Genomic DNA, 17,700 nt, shown 5'->3' with positions numbered 1-17,700 from the left:
TCTACCGTTTTTTCTTGGCATGCCAAGAAAAGTCAAATGTACCAAACGGTATTAAAAGAAACAACGATGACAAAACCCAACACAACAACAACAACCAAAAAAAAAAGCAACACAAAAAGTCAAGTGCCACAGCTGGAGCAAATGCAAAAAAAAAAAAAGTGCGTTCAGTTAAGCTGTGATCACTGGTGTTGTCTGGTTTGTGAAAACCTTTCTATCTTGCAGCCCCTGGAAAATCCAAAGTAGACAGGAAAGTGAGCAAATTGAAATGGAGCACAATGGGGCATGCAAAGTATGTTGCTCCACACACGGTATTAATTCTGTGGGCCGAGCGGTGGCTGTAGACATCTCTCGATGGTCATCAGCATGTGCGTTTTGATGACATTTATTTGGGGGAAGTGTGAAAGTCTGTGCTGCTGCCATCTCTCCGGACGGCCTGAAAAATTAAGGTGGCTCACCTGCCAGCATCTTCGAAGCAACTTTAAGAGGTCACTTTTTTAAATGCTGATAATTTGCTGCTTAAAACCTGAAATATTTCCATAAAACAAATTCATAATTGTTTCCTCATTTGTCTTCATTTGCTTAAGCAAGCAAGGTTTGTAGCTCACGGGAAGACATCTGGAGCGGGAGATTTAGCCGATTATTGTGTATTCAGATGAACTGTGTGTATTATACCTAGTGGTCCCTCGACCGGTGTTGGGGTGTGTTTTTTTACCTTAAATCCAATCAATCCTGCCCGGGTGGCTTTTCATTAGCTGCTCTCACAGTAATGATTGGGATGCAGAGCCTGATGGCAGTCTGTAACTTCTCCTGGTGCCCTGAAGCTCAACAACAGAAGCTGATTGACTCAGTTAGGGCCCCAGTCTCTAACAGCAAATGCAATCAATAAATCTTTGTTGGTAAATAATTGCTATTGAACAGAGTTTTAATATAAATTTATGAGTGGTGTTTTATCACAGCTTGAGGCTACAGCAAGCCACTGAGTGATGGATTTCAGATAACACTTACATTCATTACATTAACTTTGTAAGTTATTTAAAGCTTGTACACTTAACATTGCTTTTGGCTTGCAATGACCTCCTGGGACTAGACGTAGCATACACATTACTAATAAAGAGCTTGCGGTACGTACAGATGGTTCCTCCGTTCGCTTTGTACGGTGACGCAGTTCCTCGAGCAAAACCCGGGGAGCGCAGTCGGTGCGTTCCAGTTGAAGCCTTTTTCCTCTGGCTCATTGAAAGTCCAGCCAGTGCAGTCTGGGAGGAGAAGCGTTCCTCCGTTAGACACAGAATCGCAATTTTGGAGGGAAGGTGGTAAAAAAATTTAATTTGAAGTGTGAAATTCTTCACCGTCTGTGAGCAAATTGGAGGTGTTAAATTCTTAGTGTTGAATCTGGAGGCTTTGGGTCAGTTACGCTGAACTGCAGGGCTATAATTGCAGATGGAAGACTGTAACGATGAAAGATTTTATACGAATTAGGAGAAATAATGTTATCCGATTAATAATAATTTGAGACGGCGATTATTTCGGCAAAAGAAATCAGAATTTTGAAGTGGAAGTTGATTTACTTAGTTCCTTACTGCATAGCTTGGAGACTAAATGTGATTTTTCCGATGTGCTGTGCGTACGTGGGGGCCTCTTTGGCCGTGACTGGAGACATGCCCAACCTACCTCTAAATTGCCTTGGAGGTACCAAAGGTCAGCAGGAACCCACGTATCTCGTTTCCTAGGCAGAGTATCTGATGTGACTTAAATGTAGACATAATGCGACTGAAGTGAAGGGCTTTTTCTTTTTTTTTTAAGTAACATTTCTTGTCATATCTGGGCCATTTTTATTTTTTTTTTAAGTTTAGTTAATGTTGAAGTGCATTTATAACTGATCTAAACTCTGATACTAAGAGCATTTCTCCAGACCGTTCTATATAATTACCGCAGACAAAGTGGCGGTCTTTGGCCTTGAGGAAAAACCGTGTGGTTTCTATGGGCTTCTCTGCTTCATAACACTTTAAGTTAGATCCTTGTGTTCAGAGCAGCTTCCTCTGCGGGTACTGGAAGATATTTTTAATTCTCCCGTAATACAAAAATTTCTTTTTTTGCCAAAGGTAGTGCCTAAAGAAAATGGAGTGGGAAATCTTTGTTAGTTAGGCACAAATCAGTAGACGGTATGTATTTAAGGCTGAGTATTATTGTTCTACATGAAAGCACACAATTCCATTTTAAAAGCAAGGTGAAACCCCATTTTGAATCATTTTCTTCATTTAGATCCAAAAATAGGATTCCATAATTCACACCTAGATAGTAGCAAAAGCTCTACGTAGTAAAAAACATGAAAGTAGTGGGGGTTTAGTGTTATTTGACTTGATAATTGCCGTGAATTGAAAATTATGTAAGTAATGACGTGTTTTTTGTATAGAAAAGGGACAGTTAAATAGGTATTAAATATATATATATATTACTTTCTTTAAAACTTCAAAAAAAGACAAGGTGGGGAAGAGGAGATCACCGTTGTGATCCTTACGGCTTTTTCCCCATTAAAAGGTCTGAAGTACAAACCAGTGCAGGGAAACAGTAATTTTTGATGCCCACAGCACAGCGATAACTAGTATTGGGCCCCCCTAAATGCGGGCGAACGTGCTGCAGGTGAAGTATGAAAGATTGGAAAGGTGAAGCCACAGATCACCTACTATAGACAAACACACAAGTCAAAGGCAGAAATAAGCTTTCATTTTTTAATAGAAAAAAACAACGTCTCTAACCGCTGGAAGACGGTAATTGGGATGTGCGCCTTGCACTCAGAGAAGCTTTTGTAAGAAAGCGTTTCAGAAACCCCATTCTCTCTTGTAAAAGTTTGAGTTGTAGCAAGGAACAGCACAAAAAACAGAAATCTGACCTCCAGAGGGTCAGAAAGTTCGGGAGTTTGTACCGCTGTGTAATTCAGTCATCCAACACAAGCTTTTCTTTACGGTCCCATCCGCAGATTGCTTTGAATCGTGAAGGGTTGTTCTCTGAAGTTTTTTATTCAAAGTGTGTGTCCAGGAACAGGCGGTTGTGAACTTGGCTTTTCCGCTGGGATCATCGCTGCTTGCAAAAGGAGAGTTGTTAGTTGGCGTGGATTGTCGGCGAGGGACTTCAGCCGAAAGTTAGAACATCTGGAATGGAGGGAGAAAAAAATTTGCCTAGCTCTGGATGACTTTTACTCGCGCAGAACTGCCTTTTGTCCCGTCCTGGCTTTGGGATTGGGTCTGCAGAGGGATCGCTTTATAAAGCTGCGGGTTTAATGGGAAAACAGATAGCATAACTTGCTTTCAAGGTTTTAATCCACAAAAACAACTATGTGGGAGTTGGAAGCACCATGTTTGATAGGACATCTTTCTATGTTACGTTCTCCCATATATTTTTTTTTTAAGTTTCATGGAAAATGAGAATGGAAAAACTCACGGGAATTAGAGCACTGAAGTTTGTATTGGTTTAGATTCCTGGCTATGATTTAATGAAATGAATTTAAGTGTCCGCTTTTATCTGAACTTGATCTGTGGATGCTGTGAGTCCCCGTGGTAGGTACTGTACATAGTGTCTCCACTGGGACATTTCAGTAAGACTCTCATTAACCGAAGTACCGTGTGAATTCATTAGGAACTACCTTCTGACTTGGTTTTAGAAATTAAAATTTTCTAGGGAGGTGCATTGCTACAGCATGGCTTGATTTACCACCTCCAGTGTGCTACAGCATGTTATATTTTGCTTTTCTAAGTGACTTTCTATTTTTAAGCTGGGACCAGGTTAATATGCAGTAGTGCTCCTTGACCATTCAAACACGATGATGACTTATCTCAGCTGTTGGTTGTTAGCATTCATCACTGATGTTTAGGTTGAATACAATTTGTGGAAAGGTGGGTTGCCTTGTCCACCTCCCTTCCTCTCTGATCATACCTCTTTCATTGAATCATCCAGAATTTATTGGGAAAACTTTGTAGTTGCCCGGTTTCCATTTTGCTGCTCTTGCCTGGAATTGGTGTCTCTTTTGTTGGAATGAGAGGCTGAGAGAGTTGGGGTTGTTCAGCCTGGAGAAGAGAAGACTCTGGGGAGACCTTACAGTGGCCTTCCAGTACCTAAAGGGGGCCTACAGGAGAGATGGGAAGGGACTCTGGATCAGGGAGTGTAATGATAGGATGAGGGATAATGGTTTTAACCTGAAAGAGGGGAGATTTAGATGAGCTATTAAGAAGAAATTCTTGACTGTGGGGGTGGTGAGCCCCTGGCCCAGGTTGCCTAGAGAAGCTGTGGCTGCCCCATCCCTGGAGGGGTTCAAGGCCAGGCTGGGCAGGACTTGGAGCAACCTGGTCTGGTGGGAGGTGTCCCTGCCCAGGGCAGGGGGTTGGAACTAGATGATCTTTAAGGTCCCTTCCAACCGAAACCATTCTATGAATAGCTAGGAGGATTTCCATTGCGGTGTCACCTTTCTGAAAAGGGAATGAGAACATAGACATACGCTCTTCCCTGCTGGTGGAGAGGCTGAGCCTGGACAACCAGGAGTCACCAGGAACAAGCCGAAGGGAGCACAAGCCCCACAGTAGGGTCCTCACTCAATCTAGGGCTCATCATTTATTTTAGAGGGTTGGGAAATGCACTGAGCATGGTGTCCTTATCAACTAGCAGTGCGTATGGCTAACCTTACTCTATGTCACATTAAAACGTGCTTTCCTGAGGCCTGGAATTCAGTACAAAAGGGTTTTCTCTACCTGGTGGACAAAGCCAGTGCTGATGTGGTCTTTTCTGTTTACGTGACTTGCTTTATGAAAGCTGCACTTGGAGATTTCCTCCTAAATTGCAAGCACCGAAGCTGCTGATGGAGAAAAGGTGCATCATGGGAGAAACAGGGGAAAATGAGTAACTTGCAGGAGAAAGCATGTCTAAAAATGTTGGCAATTATAGTTACCTCTTTCTGCGTCTTAAATAATTGTGTGTTGGCAAAAGACTATTTCACCTGTTTTCTTTTTTCCTCTGCCAGGGTATGCTGCTAAAGCGAAGTGGCAAGTCGTTGAATAAAGAGTGGAAGAAGAAATACGTGACGTTGTGCGACAACGGTGTGCTGACCTACCATCCTAGTTTACATGTAAGTACACCGTGCTGTCTCTACGTTCACCAACGTTAGGCCCTGATGGAGCAGCGTTAGCGAGTTCTTCCTGACGCGTTTTAGTTGAGCCCTCTTTGCTCGAGAAACTCCTGTCTCTCCCTTTTCATTCCTCTCCCTCTCAAAAAGGCATAATCTGAAATAAAATTACCTGGTGCAAGTCTATGAGTACAGTCAAGCTCCTTTGAAAACCCTGCGACAGGGCCCCCTTGTGTCCCAAGAGGCAGCTCAAACGGTTTAAACTTTTGTTTTGTGCTGATGCTTTTATGGAATTCTTGTTGATCCCAGGATTAAAAAAACTACAGAAACATTTTATAAGAAAAAAAGCGTCCTAGATGTAGTAAAGAGTGAAGAGAGTTTCTGGTATTTGTCAGTGTGCAGCGGTTATGGTTTATTCAGAAGTAATTCTGAACAGCCTTTTGAAAATGGTGTAGCTATTAAAATACGTGCCATTGATTATTGTCTCTGCCCAGGGATCCTGTCTGTCCCTCTCTGTGTATGTGTAGCCCAATCCCTAGGTACAGTTTTGGGGGTGGAAGGAGCACGGTGATCTGACTCAGAACTAGCCTACCCCATCTGCCCTGGCCACGCCAGCAGGAGGAAAGGTGAGATTTGTCAGAGCTTGTTCCATGCCAGAGCAGTTCAAAGGACAGAGCCAACATGGAGACTTTACATCTTAAAAATCCCAGGGGATTTCCAGCTCTTTTGCTTGCTCTGTAGTACAGTAAAATACAGAAAAAAAATAGTATGTGCCTCACCGAGGTCTTTGGAATTGTATCTGGTCTTATATTTTAGCATTGTATCCCATATGAAAATCAGAGGGTTGCCAGTTGGAACATTTTAGGGCCAGTTGTTTCCGAACCTGTTGGTGTCATTTTGAGCTCTAGGGCAATTTTTAAGGAATGAAAATCAAGGTTTCAATCAGATGCATTTCTGTAGATGTGCTCTGGAGCTTAAAGACCTGCACATGGATCTGGCAGGAAACTTCAGCTTAAAGTGGGTGATGTCTAAGGAGCGTGGCCACACTGATGCTGTGCTTGCACCAGCTTGCTGTTCCCTATCTGCTGAACATTAGCCCTTTCTCTGGCTTGACACAAGATTTCATAGTCTCAGATCCTGCCCTAATAATGCTTTGCTGTAGTTTCTGATGGTACGTCCATGCCTCTTAAAAATTATTTAGTAAGTTAGATGACAGCTAACTTCAAGGCATTGCTGCTTTCCATCAGAAATCTTGTCCCTCAGCCCTTGTGTTTTGGAGCAAGGTTTTCACTGTTCCTTTTTGTGAAACTGTACAAGTCTGTCTCTCTTCTTTGGCCACTTTTAGGGCCTTTAAATTTGGGGAATTCTGCCGTGAAGTAGTCCCGAAACACCTGAATCGTATATTGGTATTGCTCACAGAAGGGAAGCATCTGAGGCAGCCCCCATGGAGCTCCCACACGAGTTTCCCTCAGATTGTGTTGGCCAACTCTGGGTCATCAAGCAAGCAGGAGGCGAGCTGCCATTGTCTGCGCCTGGATCCCTTCCTCGCTTTGTAAAAGTGTTCTATTGTTCCTGGTGGTTGCTGTGCACGTGTTAGTTTTTCATTGCCTCTTGCAGACAATGGAGTACTCCTTCTCTGTAGGCTTCCCTGGAGCTGCTTAGTCTTCCCCAGAGTGAGAATCCATTGAGATTAGAGGTAATTACTTTGAGATTAGAGGTAAATCCATTGGAGATTAGAGAGAATCCATTTAAAGAAGAAGTAATTACTAGCCTGTAATTGTTTCCCTCTATCCCCCACCGTGTGTCCCCCCACCCCTCACCCGCAAGAAAAAGGTACACGGCTCCCTGTTTCCATTTGCTCAGCCTTCCTTGTGTAGATTGGAGAGGTTTGTAACGTACCTCTTTTCTCTTGGCTGTCTGTGGGTAGGTGGTGGTGAGGGACCATACTCAGCTCCTAGCTGACAAGAAGCTGCTGGGGAAAATGTCGGACTCATTCAGGGGCTTCTTGAGACACCTTTACTTGAATCCACTCTCCAGGAATATCTAGGATTCTGCGTATTCGTGTTAAAATCTTACCATGATGTGATTCCTCTTGCAAATTATGCTGGTTTAATGCCTTATTTCTATTGCCTTCGGCCTTCAAAGAATCACTGTGCTGCTTCTGCAGTACGTTTCCACACTGTCGATGGACTACTTATTGTCAATTAACCATTGTTAATATACTCTGCGGAGCATTCTTCATCCCATCAGGCAATAGTATATGAGTAGCATCTTTTCTGCCCTGTGCAAACCACAGTGGAAGAGGCAGGACAGATATTTTACGTCCATTGCACTCCCAGCGCGGTTTGTGCCAAACTTTGTAGGCAGGAAAGCGGGAAAGCCAGAATTTCCTCTTGGGTATTGCCAAGTGAACGGGTTTTCCCCCACGTGGGACTCTGATAATGTGTTTCTGGTTTGATTTTGCTGGTTTTTGTTTATCCGTAACTGCTTGTTGCCTTTTTCACAGCAAGCCAAAGAAACTGATAAATTTTTAATGTTGCCTTGCTATTTTGGATAATTTCATATATTCCTTATTCCTACCAACCTTCCCATTAAGTAGCCTTGAAGAAAATAACTTTTGTTAACCATCTAAAGTCAGTTTCCTAAACTTGAAAAAAGCCTGACTCTAATCTGACCCGTTAGCTAGATTTGGGTTGTCTCAAATTATGCAGCTCATTTTGGTTATCCCAAATTTTGCAGTTGTAATTTTGGGAAGGGAAAGGTGGGCTGGCCTCTGGTGGTGGCAAGAAGTAGTGAATTTAGAAGATAATTTGCTCTTTCCAGACTGCGGTGTGAGTCAGAACATAACACCTGCATTGGAAGAACCTATTTTATAATATTTAATGGCTGCTAGGGAGCACTGCGTTAAATACTGCTTGAGAATTTGGGCAGAAGCGGATCAGTTGTCTGCCAGATGCGTTCAGCAGCAGCTCAGACGCGAAGGCGGTGTTTTTTATGTAGAGAACGTGTCTGTATCGCAGAAATCAGTACTGTCATCCTCCTTGAAAGAGTGGGCTACAAAATGAAAGGGTTTTGGGGTGGGGAGTGAAAATCAAATTAGTACCTGTTTTACAGAGGAGGTAGCCCTGGAAGGGTCAGGCCTGTTTGGCAGGGCAGCGGGTTGAAATGACTGCTGTATTGTGCCAGCTAAATGAGTAACTACTAATGCCACCAGGTTGACATTTGACACAATAGCTAAATTCATATTCCTTCTTTTCACGAAAGTGGGGGAAGAGAAAAATGAGGAAAGAAAAATATATGTACATAAGCACCCTACTGTTTTCTGACTTGGTCATGTCAGTTTTTTTCAAGAGCCTCAAACCTTCCCGTCCCTTGGGATGCTGAGGAGCTATGCCAATAGAAAATGGTGGGGATAATGAGAGAGAACTTTGACCTGCAGGCTTCAAAGTTCACCATAGCTACCTATTCATCTTACGCTTCTGGAGTATAGCCGTTGAGTGGATGACTAAAATTCTGGCCGACAAATTCAGTGTCAGCCTCCCCAAAGGGACCCGGGGGAATTTGTCTAGGCATCTCTTGGCTTTTAATGGCAGAATGCCATGTGCGAGGGCTCCCGAAATGTATTCACCAGGATACCTGCTGGGCAGCATTACATGCTGCTGCTTTATCTAAGCCTTATCCTGATGAATAGCTGATGATGTTTCACCACTCTCTCTCTGCCAGAAGGTTGCCACGAGTCAGTAGGTGACAAAGCTTTAGCTGTGGATGTCCATTTGCTGCTCTTGTATCCCCATCATCATCGCTGCCCCTCGTTTATGAAAAGAAGGGGGGGAAAAAAAGAAGAAAAAAAAAGCCAAACCCAGTTTGTTTAAGGAAGGGCACTTTTTCCCCCCTTTTATATTTAATCTGTTCTAGATTTGATTTCAAGTAAAAGCACAGTGCTGTGGCACCTCAGGGGGGAAGAGCAGCTTCTTAAATACATGAGAAGGAAGCTCTGGTGCCCATCTAGAACATGCATGGTGTGTAAATCCCATGTACCTACACAACAAGGTTGATTGTTGCTTGCTGAGGTCTGTATTGCGGTATTGCTGCTCTTTAACCTTGCCTCCCATCCTCACTGATCTGGTTTGATAACCCGCTTTGAGGTGTCTAGGATTGTAGCAGTGATTGGGGGGTAAACTTACCTTTTTCTCCTTGAGAAGTGTGTGGATTCAGCTGGTCCGCCCAGTTCATCTGACACGAGCCGCAGTTTCAAAACTCTTTCTTAAAAATAGTGCTGGCTGGGTGAGCAGCCTACGTGAGCTAGATCAAAAGGAGCATTAGCAATGTTTTTTGTTCTACCCTCAAGCAAACTGAACGTATTTCTTAAAAAAGCCCAAAATTTCAGCCTAAGGAGTCATATCCAACACTAGGCGAAACTTTGTGCAAGAACTTCAACACAATGTCCAAGTGGAAACCAGTGACGAGTGGCGTTCATCAGGGTTCAGTACTGGGAGCAGCGCTGTTTAACGTCTTTGTCAGCGACATGGACAGTGGGATTGAGTGCACCCTCAGCAAGTTTGCTAGTGACACCAAGCTGGGTGGTGCAGTCAACGTGCTGGAGGGAAGGAATGTCATCCAGAGAGACCTGGACAAGCTTCAGAGGTGGGCCCATGCCAACCTCATGAGGTTCGACAAGGCCAAGTGCAAGGTCCTGCACCTGGGTTGGGGCAATCCCGAGCACAAATACAGGTTGGGTGGAGAATGGATTGAGAGCAGCCCTGAGGAGAAGGACTTGGGGGTGTTGGTGGATGAGATGCTTGACATGAGCCAGCAATGCATGCTTGCAGCCCGGAAACCCCCCACACCCTGGGCTGCATCAAAAGGAGCATGGCCAGCAGGTTGAGGGAGGGGATTCTGCCCCTCTACTCTGCTCTGGTGAGACCCCACCTGGAGTACAGCGTGCAGCTCTGGGGCCCCCAACATAAAGAGAACATGGACCTGTTGGAACAGGTCCAGTGGAGGGACATGAGGATGATGAGAGGGCTGGAGCCCCTCTACTGTGAGGACAGGCTGAGAGAGTTGGGGTTGTTGAGCCTGGAGAAGACAAGGCTGCAGGGAGACCTTACAGTGGCCATCCAGTACCTAAAGGAGGCCTACAGGAGAGATGGGGAGGGACTCTGAATCAGGGAGTGTAGCGATAGGACCAAGGAGTAACAGTTTTAAACTGAAAGAGGGGAGATTTAGATTAGATACTAGGAAGAAATTCTTTCCTGTGAGGGTGGTGAGCCCCTAGCCCAGGTTGCCCAGAGAAGCTGTGGCTGCCCCATCCCTGGAGAGGTTCAAGGCCAGGTTGGATGGGGCTTGGAGCAACCTGGGCTGGTGGGAGGTGTCCCTGCCCAGGGCAAGGAGTGGAACTAGATGATCTTTAAGGTCCCTTCCAACCCAAACCGTTCTATGGACAAAATGTTCTTCTCTACAAAACAGGCCTAATTTGTGAGCTTATAAAACTCTTCAAGACTTGGGACGGGGGGGGACTGGGATTTCAGTTGAACTTTCTTGCTTGGCTGTTTCCTATGGGGAAAGCAGACTTGGTGAGCAAGGGAGGGCTGTTGAAAACGCCCTGTATGTTGGTAGCTGGAAGTATGGCAGATCCATGCACTTTTCTCAGGTCCTGTAATATGCAGCAGTTTTCTTAGAGCTGTAGTTGAGATTTTTTACCGTTATTAGTTCTTACGATTTTCGTGAATAATTTGAAAAGGGCAAGCATGCTTGCATGTAAAGTGTTCCATCTTTGCTCATTTTTAAGAGAACGCGGTGCTGGCTGGGCTCCCTGGCATCTGTGTGCATGGCCCGTCGGCAGCGGGGTTGTCTGGCGGCGGAGCTGGGTGCTGCTCCATCCGAGGGAGCAGCGCTCGCCTTCATGTTTATGAATCGCTGCCTACAGACATCGTTTGGGTTCAGCCTTGTTTCCAGGGTTGTGTTACCTCAGGCTGTTTAATAGCTCCGAAGTGTGTTGTTTGTGTTGCGGTAATAGAAATATTCATGCTCTTATATATTTCTAAAATACCATTGTGTATGTCCTTTTTTTTTTTTTTTTTTATCCTTGTTTTTCCTTTGAAGGAATGTAAAGCTGGATACTGGCTGGCTCTGCAGGCCCTTCTAGTTGGCCTTTCCTAGGAACAGCTCAAATCAGGCCTCGGTAAATATGTATTTCAGCTGCCAAAAGGATACGCATATGTTGCTTTTTCACATTAGACATATCTCTACCTCCTGAAAGAGTAGCCATCAAAGCAAATTCTACAGAGCAAAACTGAGGACACAGTCTGAGTGGTGATGAAGATAAATCTGTCTGAAGCAAGTCTTTATTATAGTTATTGCATCTATTGATACGCCTAAAACATTGGTTAAGAAAGAAAAATTGATAAGAACAGTTACACATATATATATAATTGCTTATTACAACCGATGAGTTGATGCTGTGTTTCTTCCACTCACCACAACCACACTCTTCCTGGAAGCCTTTTCATCAAAGCCGGGTTCAGAGCAACATTCTCCTTTCTGACAGCATTGAGTTAAATTTCCCAGAGCTTTCCTTTCTTAATTCTAGCGTGTTTCACTGTGAATTTGCTTCTAGGGTAGAGGATAACTGACCTTTTTGGAAAAAATAAGAGTTAATCATGCTGCTGTTAACATTTTTTCGGTAAAGATACCAAAAATAAAACATAACCTATGATGTTTTAAAAGCAAAAGAGGCTTTTATAAAGTAGTATAGCTGTAGAGATCACTCATTCACTTCATAGCTTCCCGGAAAACTTCTTTATTATCTTAAAGATGTAATGGAGTGAAGCTCAGTTTGGGAGAAAAACTCCAAAACAGATGGGGAAAATAGAAGCTAAAATGTGTTTGCAGTCCTTAAGTGAGATCTATCATTTGGGATAGCTGTCAGGGCAAATTATTTTCCACCCCCTGGCTTTGTGGCTTTTCAAACTAGAAATGTGCTTGCTTGAAAGTGCCGTTGCATCAGTTCTGCTTAGCGCAAAATCGGACTGTGGTGACTGATGGTCAGCAAGCCACCCTCTGAAATCCTCCTCCAACGTGGAATCCCAGTCGACGGGGAAGATGATGATCCCCAGTAACTTCTTACAGTCACCTCTGTGACTTATTACAGATACTCGCAGGTCGCCAAATGCACAGACAAGGCGAACGTGAAGCGTTTTTTTGTTTCAAGTCTATTCATTTCGGAGGGCATGACAAGATTTATCATGTCATTAGCGTTGGGATATTGTGACGAACGTGACACTGCTATTGCAGAGCCGTGCAAACTTGCAGCATGCGTTAAGGAGCAGCAAACACACATTTCAGTGTCGTGTCTACCCCCTCTTCAAAAAGGCAGGGAAAGTTTTTGGTATCAGAATGAGTTGCAATTTAAATGGCAAAAGCCAAGCTATTAATTAATCACGGGGTTTTATAAAATTAGAGCTTCCTGTCCAGCAGAGCTAACTGCTGTGGATATAAATGCTTCATAAATTACTCAGGATGGTAAAACTCTGATTTGTCTTTTGCAGTGGTTCTTGTTACAAAGTCTGAATGAGAAGTGAAGTGCAGATGGAAGAATTTTCTGAAAATGAGTCATCCATTTAAAAAACACAACATTTTGTGAAACTACTTTTGTATTGAAAGCGTTGCCCTAACTTCCTCCCCTGCCCCGCTGATCGAACCGATTAACACCATAGCATAGATAGAGTCAGTGCTTTTTATTACTGAAATTTAATGTTCTTGATTCCCAATGTGAATAAAACAGATTCGAGATGACCTTCTTTTTGCCAGGACAGAGTGCTTTAGGGTGATCAGCATTTTCCAGAATGCATTTTCGTTCTATGTGCTCCTCTGAAAATAACATATCATTGCTTTTCTTAAGATTAACTATATATTATGAAGCCGGATGATATTATGCCCATATTTATATGCGAGAGGGGAGGATGGCTAATTTAACAGGAACATTTGATGAATATATTCCACTGTGGCTCATAACCTGATGGTAGGTTTGTTGCCGAGGTCCTTCCCGGGAAGATGGAGGGGGGAGAGGAGTTGGAGACTTTTGTTTCTTCTTAGGTGTGCCTGTGGCCCCAAATGGAAACCAATCAAGGAGCGATTTATGTTCATTAAGTGCTTGTCAAAACTGAAAAATTTTCTAATCAACAGCAATCTAGCTGAGGCCCCTCAATGGCTGGGAGTGTCGCCTCCGCAGTATCGGCTATTTGCCTGTTACAACTCTAGGCTAGAAATCCGCTGATGATTACATTAGGCTAAGCTGCGAAGTAAATGAACCATGTCTTATTTAGGTGCAACTAGCTTCAGTGTAGTCCTGCCCCGCAGGGCACTTTATAGCATTTTATGGCTTTAAAATTAGTGTAGCTTCCCATTTGCTGCAGGGTGCTGCATGTTATGCCTTTGAACTCAATAAGCAAAGGCAAGGGGGCCTTTTGTGGTTTGGTTTTTTTCTCTCTTCCCCCCCCCCCCACCCCTTCCCTTTTCTTCTTTTTGTAGTTTAGCAATTTTGTTTTGCATCTTTTCCAGACGGCGTTTTGCAATAAAAATGTCTGACTGCCATGTAAAAGCACAAAAGTCAAGGCTCCATCCATTTACCGGTCTGCCGGGGGTTTTGGTCTGGTTTGGAGGGAAGGGGATTGGGTTTTGTTTTTTCAGAAGCAGTTGTTGCTGAGGGAGAACAATAGGTTTTAGTGGGTCCAGTAGGGTCAGCTCGCAAAATTGGAATTGTGTTTCAGAAAACATGCCACCCACAGTCTTTCAAATGTCATCCAGAGGTGTGACCATAAACTTTCTTTTCCATAATAATTTTTATTTCACCTCAGATCAGGAAACGCTGTATGAACCTCAGTAAATTAAGCCTTAGGAGTGTTTTGTCCGATTGAACAGTGGGGAAAAACTGGTACAAAATGAAGGTGTTTTTCTTGGAAGTTCAGTGTAAACTGGAGGCAGATCTGGGAAGGATCCTGGGCCCAGACCGATTCCTAGTGTTGGAAAAACAGGCTTCATCTGAGAGATTTTAATAGGTCAAGATAAGAAAAAAAGATGTTTGTACTTGTGTACCATTAAAGACATGGAAAAGGGCATTGTTCTCTCAGTCTGTCTTGTTTGGTATGTTGTGTGTTGGAAAAGGGAGGCAGTGGGAGAGGTACGTGGTGGAAGAAATCCATGGGGTGGCTTTCTAGGAGAGAGAATATTACTTTTTTGTATGTTAATTTTATGATACATGGCAATCCTGAAATGAGAGAGTTGGATGTGAGCTTTGAGTCCCATTCACCAAGTGCCATGATATAAAAAATTAACTCCAGTGAAGGGAATTTCTGTGCTAGGTAGTTCTATCCACAGTCCAATTGAGCCCAGCCACAGGAGACCTTGGTGGTTTTCTTCTACAGTTTGATCCTTCCATCTCCTTGGTGAGGTTTCTTGGACAAGACGACTAGGTTGCAGCTCTATCCTTTTCACTGCAGTCCTGGGACAGAAGGACAGTCCAAAGCGAGTTCAATCAGAAAGACTCCGATTCCATCTTCTGTTGCTGCCAGAGCACACCTGAACTTGCCTGCACGGGCAGGCTGCCCGAACCTGCCCGCTCGGGTGCTTCGGCGTGGTGGAAACCTGGCTGAGTATGGCGGTTCAGCTCGCATTCTTCACGGGCTTGTTTTCTCTTACCTTGGAAAATATTTTGCAATTGTGCAAATCAAGAGGCAAAGACCTACCTTCAGGACAAAGGGATTTGAATGCAGGCAGCCATATGGAAAAGTATGGGGGATTTAGCTCTTAGGATACTAACTGGTAATTATTATATTTGGTAATTTAGCGTTCATATGGATGCTCTTCCTTAATACGCTGATAATGAAATACTATGTTCTTTAAATACGACCTAGGTAGCAGAAAGGCATTTCTTTGGGCATGACAAAGATGACAGTCACTTGTAGTAGAGAAATCCTCAAACTCCATAATGTTTTTGATATCCACAGCATTACACACCTAACATGAGCCATGTCTTTAACTTGAGCATCCTTCTAGGAAGGATCCGTGCTGCCGCGTGCTCTGTGGTCCGTCAGCGAAGTGTTTGAGGTAACTGTGGTAGACTTGGATGATGTGAGTTGGAGTCACAGCTTTGTGGAAGCAGCAGCCAGCACGTTCTTCTGCCTTTCCCTCAATCTGACCCCTATGCCCTTCCACCCCTGAAAAAGGGGCCAGGCAGGAGGCAGGGCTAACCATGGCTGTGGAAGAAGAGATGTTTGGCTGTTGTCTTCAGTCTTCTCAGTTGGGAGAAAGTAGGCAACTGGCTGGAGGCATCATGTAGCCTAGGTTGGGCTTGTGGCCCTTGGTGGGGTGTCTTCTCTAGCTTTGAGGGCAATCAGAAGCCATTGTGATGTATGGCAGCAAGTTTAACAACTGCTGAGGATCAAAACAAAAGGAGCCCCCCAAAATAGCAGTTTCTTTTTGGTACGTCTGTTTAGAAAACCACATTGTACTCATTTGCTCAATTTGCATGTCTGAAAGGCTTCTGTTCAGTTAATTGGTTAAATTAATTTCTGCTGCTGTAAACAGAGAGCTGTATTAAGAGCAGAACTAAAGTAATCTTACTTTACATTATTCTGTGTCATGGCACATCGTTTCTTTCTTACTCAAGGCAATTCATTTTGTGGTGCTGTCAAATACTATTTTGTGTCGTCTTCAGTCAATGTAGCTTTTATGATTTTCGCTGATATTTTAACAGTTTATTTAGTCCTCTAGATAATGGTCAATGGCCTTGAGTAGTCAAATTAACACCTCAGCAGCACTATATTTGAGCAAACCGCTAACGGTAACCTCAGGATTAAAAGCAATGAGAATCAATATAGCAAGCGTATTTTTAGGGATTATTGATTGATTGATGCGTTCTGGCCTTAACTTGAAGAGGCAGCATTGCCCCACAGCTGACTAAGATTAAGATGCCAGTTACTGATAACTGCGGGCCATTGCCTGCGTGGTATTTCACGAGCTCGGAGATTAGATGGAGACCTTTTATAGTCCTTAGCTGAAGAAACCGTGGCGTCGGCAGGGTCTGCAATGCCTACCTGGCTGCAGGAAAACACTGCGCTCTTCCCTGGCTCGTTCGTCGTGAGGATTGGAGATGACGTTGATTTGATTTGATTCAGCGCTGCCCGTTATTCCTGTAGGGATCTGTTTGGGACAACCAAGGCACTAATGGCTTGTTTCCCCCCACCACCCCTCCTGCCACCTCGGAAGGTGGGAGCCACGTTCAGCCGCGCTGCTGTCGGCAGGCTGGGAGCTGTGGGTCTCCCCGCCACAACTCTCAATTGCTAGCAGGTTTCTCTCATTGCACCTCATTTGCATCTGGGACATCAATTAGCATGTTTGTTGAGGCTAATTGAATGAAACTCAATCATAGCTCTTAATTGCTTGACTATGTGAAAAGAAATCACATTAATGCAGCTAATTAAGTGTATGGCAATAGATGCAACATAATTAGGAGTGAAATGTAAAAAACAAGTGATGGCGAAGGTGCAAGTGCAGGGGTGCCGGGCGTTGGGGGGGGCTGGCTTCTCCTCTTATCCTCACGTTTGGGGAGGGTTCCCTTTCCTTTACTGCTTGCTTTTTTTTTTTTTTCCTTCCCCCTGCGTTGCCGAATGATGAACATGGACAAGTTGAGAAGAAAAATGCAAATGGATTTGCAATTACTACTTTTTCAAGCTGTTGAGGGGCAGAAGATGGCACTTCTGGGGTGGCCCACTGTTGAGTGGGCTCTAGGGACTTGTTAAGTGCTGTTTAAAAGTACTTGGCTTTGAATTACCCTCATGCCTTGTTAAAGGGTTTTTTCCCCTTTTTTCTCGGATCAGCATTTTCTACAACTAACATCTAGGGGAGTTATATCTGTAACATTTGCATATCAAAATCAGGCTTGCTGTCTTCTCTTTAACACAGCATATTCCAGATGACAGCGAGACCCTCATCTGTTCTAATCTGATCAAACTCTCCGTTGTGCTTCTGAAGCTGCGACACTATTTTGTAGTTTTAACTTTTATTCCCCAAAGTGCAGATCTGAAAGAGCACGCGTGGGGGCGGATGCTCCGCCGACTGGAAACTTGGTGCTTGCCTCTCCTCCTTGGGGAAATGCAGAGATTATCGCTATGCATCCTGCACACAATGAAAGAGGCTTTATTATTTACATTTGATATATCCCTATAAATATTTAAGCTGACATTAATACCTACATGGCATCTGTTGTGTTTGGACGCTCTCGTATAATAACGGTATGGCTACAGCGCATTTATTTCCTGTTCACCAGCATTCACTTGCTCTCCCAAATGGTTTATAGCTCACCTAAGCCTGGTTTACTCTGAATTAAAAGGGCTTTAATAATGCCCTGTCACGTCTCCCAAGTTGGCAAGGTAGCAGGGAAATTGTACACACTATTCATCTGAAGAATTTGGAATAAACACCGCCTCCTCAGATTTAAGTGGGAGTATGCTGGTTGTTGTACGTTAAATAAAATGTGTCTATTAAAAAAAAAAGAGTACATGCTGAGGTTTAGTCACTATCTGATTAAAGCTTCA

General features: G+C 43.8%; 1 protein-coding gene across 10 annotated transcripts in view; it reads left to right on the top strand.

The window, feature by feature from the left end:
* AGAP1 (ArfGAP with GTPase domain, ankyrin repeat and PH domain 1) overlaps window positions 1-17,700 on the top strand; it is a 380,589-nt gene that overhangs the window by 221,866 nt on the left and 141,023 nt on the right. For all 10 annotated transcript variants that reach the window (XM_063341692.1, XM_063341691.1, XM_063341694.1 and 7 more), the window contains one exon: window positions 5,006-5,110. In XM_063341692.1, the coding sequence (XP_063197762.1) occupies window positions 5,006-5,110 (105 nt within the window). The remainder of the gene's footprint in view (window positions 1-5,005; window positions 5,111-17,700) is intronic.

This window comes from Chroicocephalus ridibundus, chromosome 7 (assembly GCF_963924245.1).
Source record: "Chroicocephalus ridibundus chromosome 7, bChrRid1.1, whole genome shotgun sequence".
Taxonomy (NCBI): Eukaryota; Metazoa; Chordata; class Aves; order Charadriiformes; family Laridae; genus Chroicocephalus; species Chroicocephalus ridibundus.
This window is presented reverse-complemented; position numbering and strand designations above follow the sequence as displayed.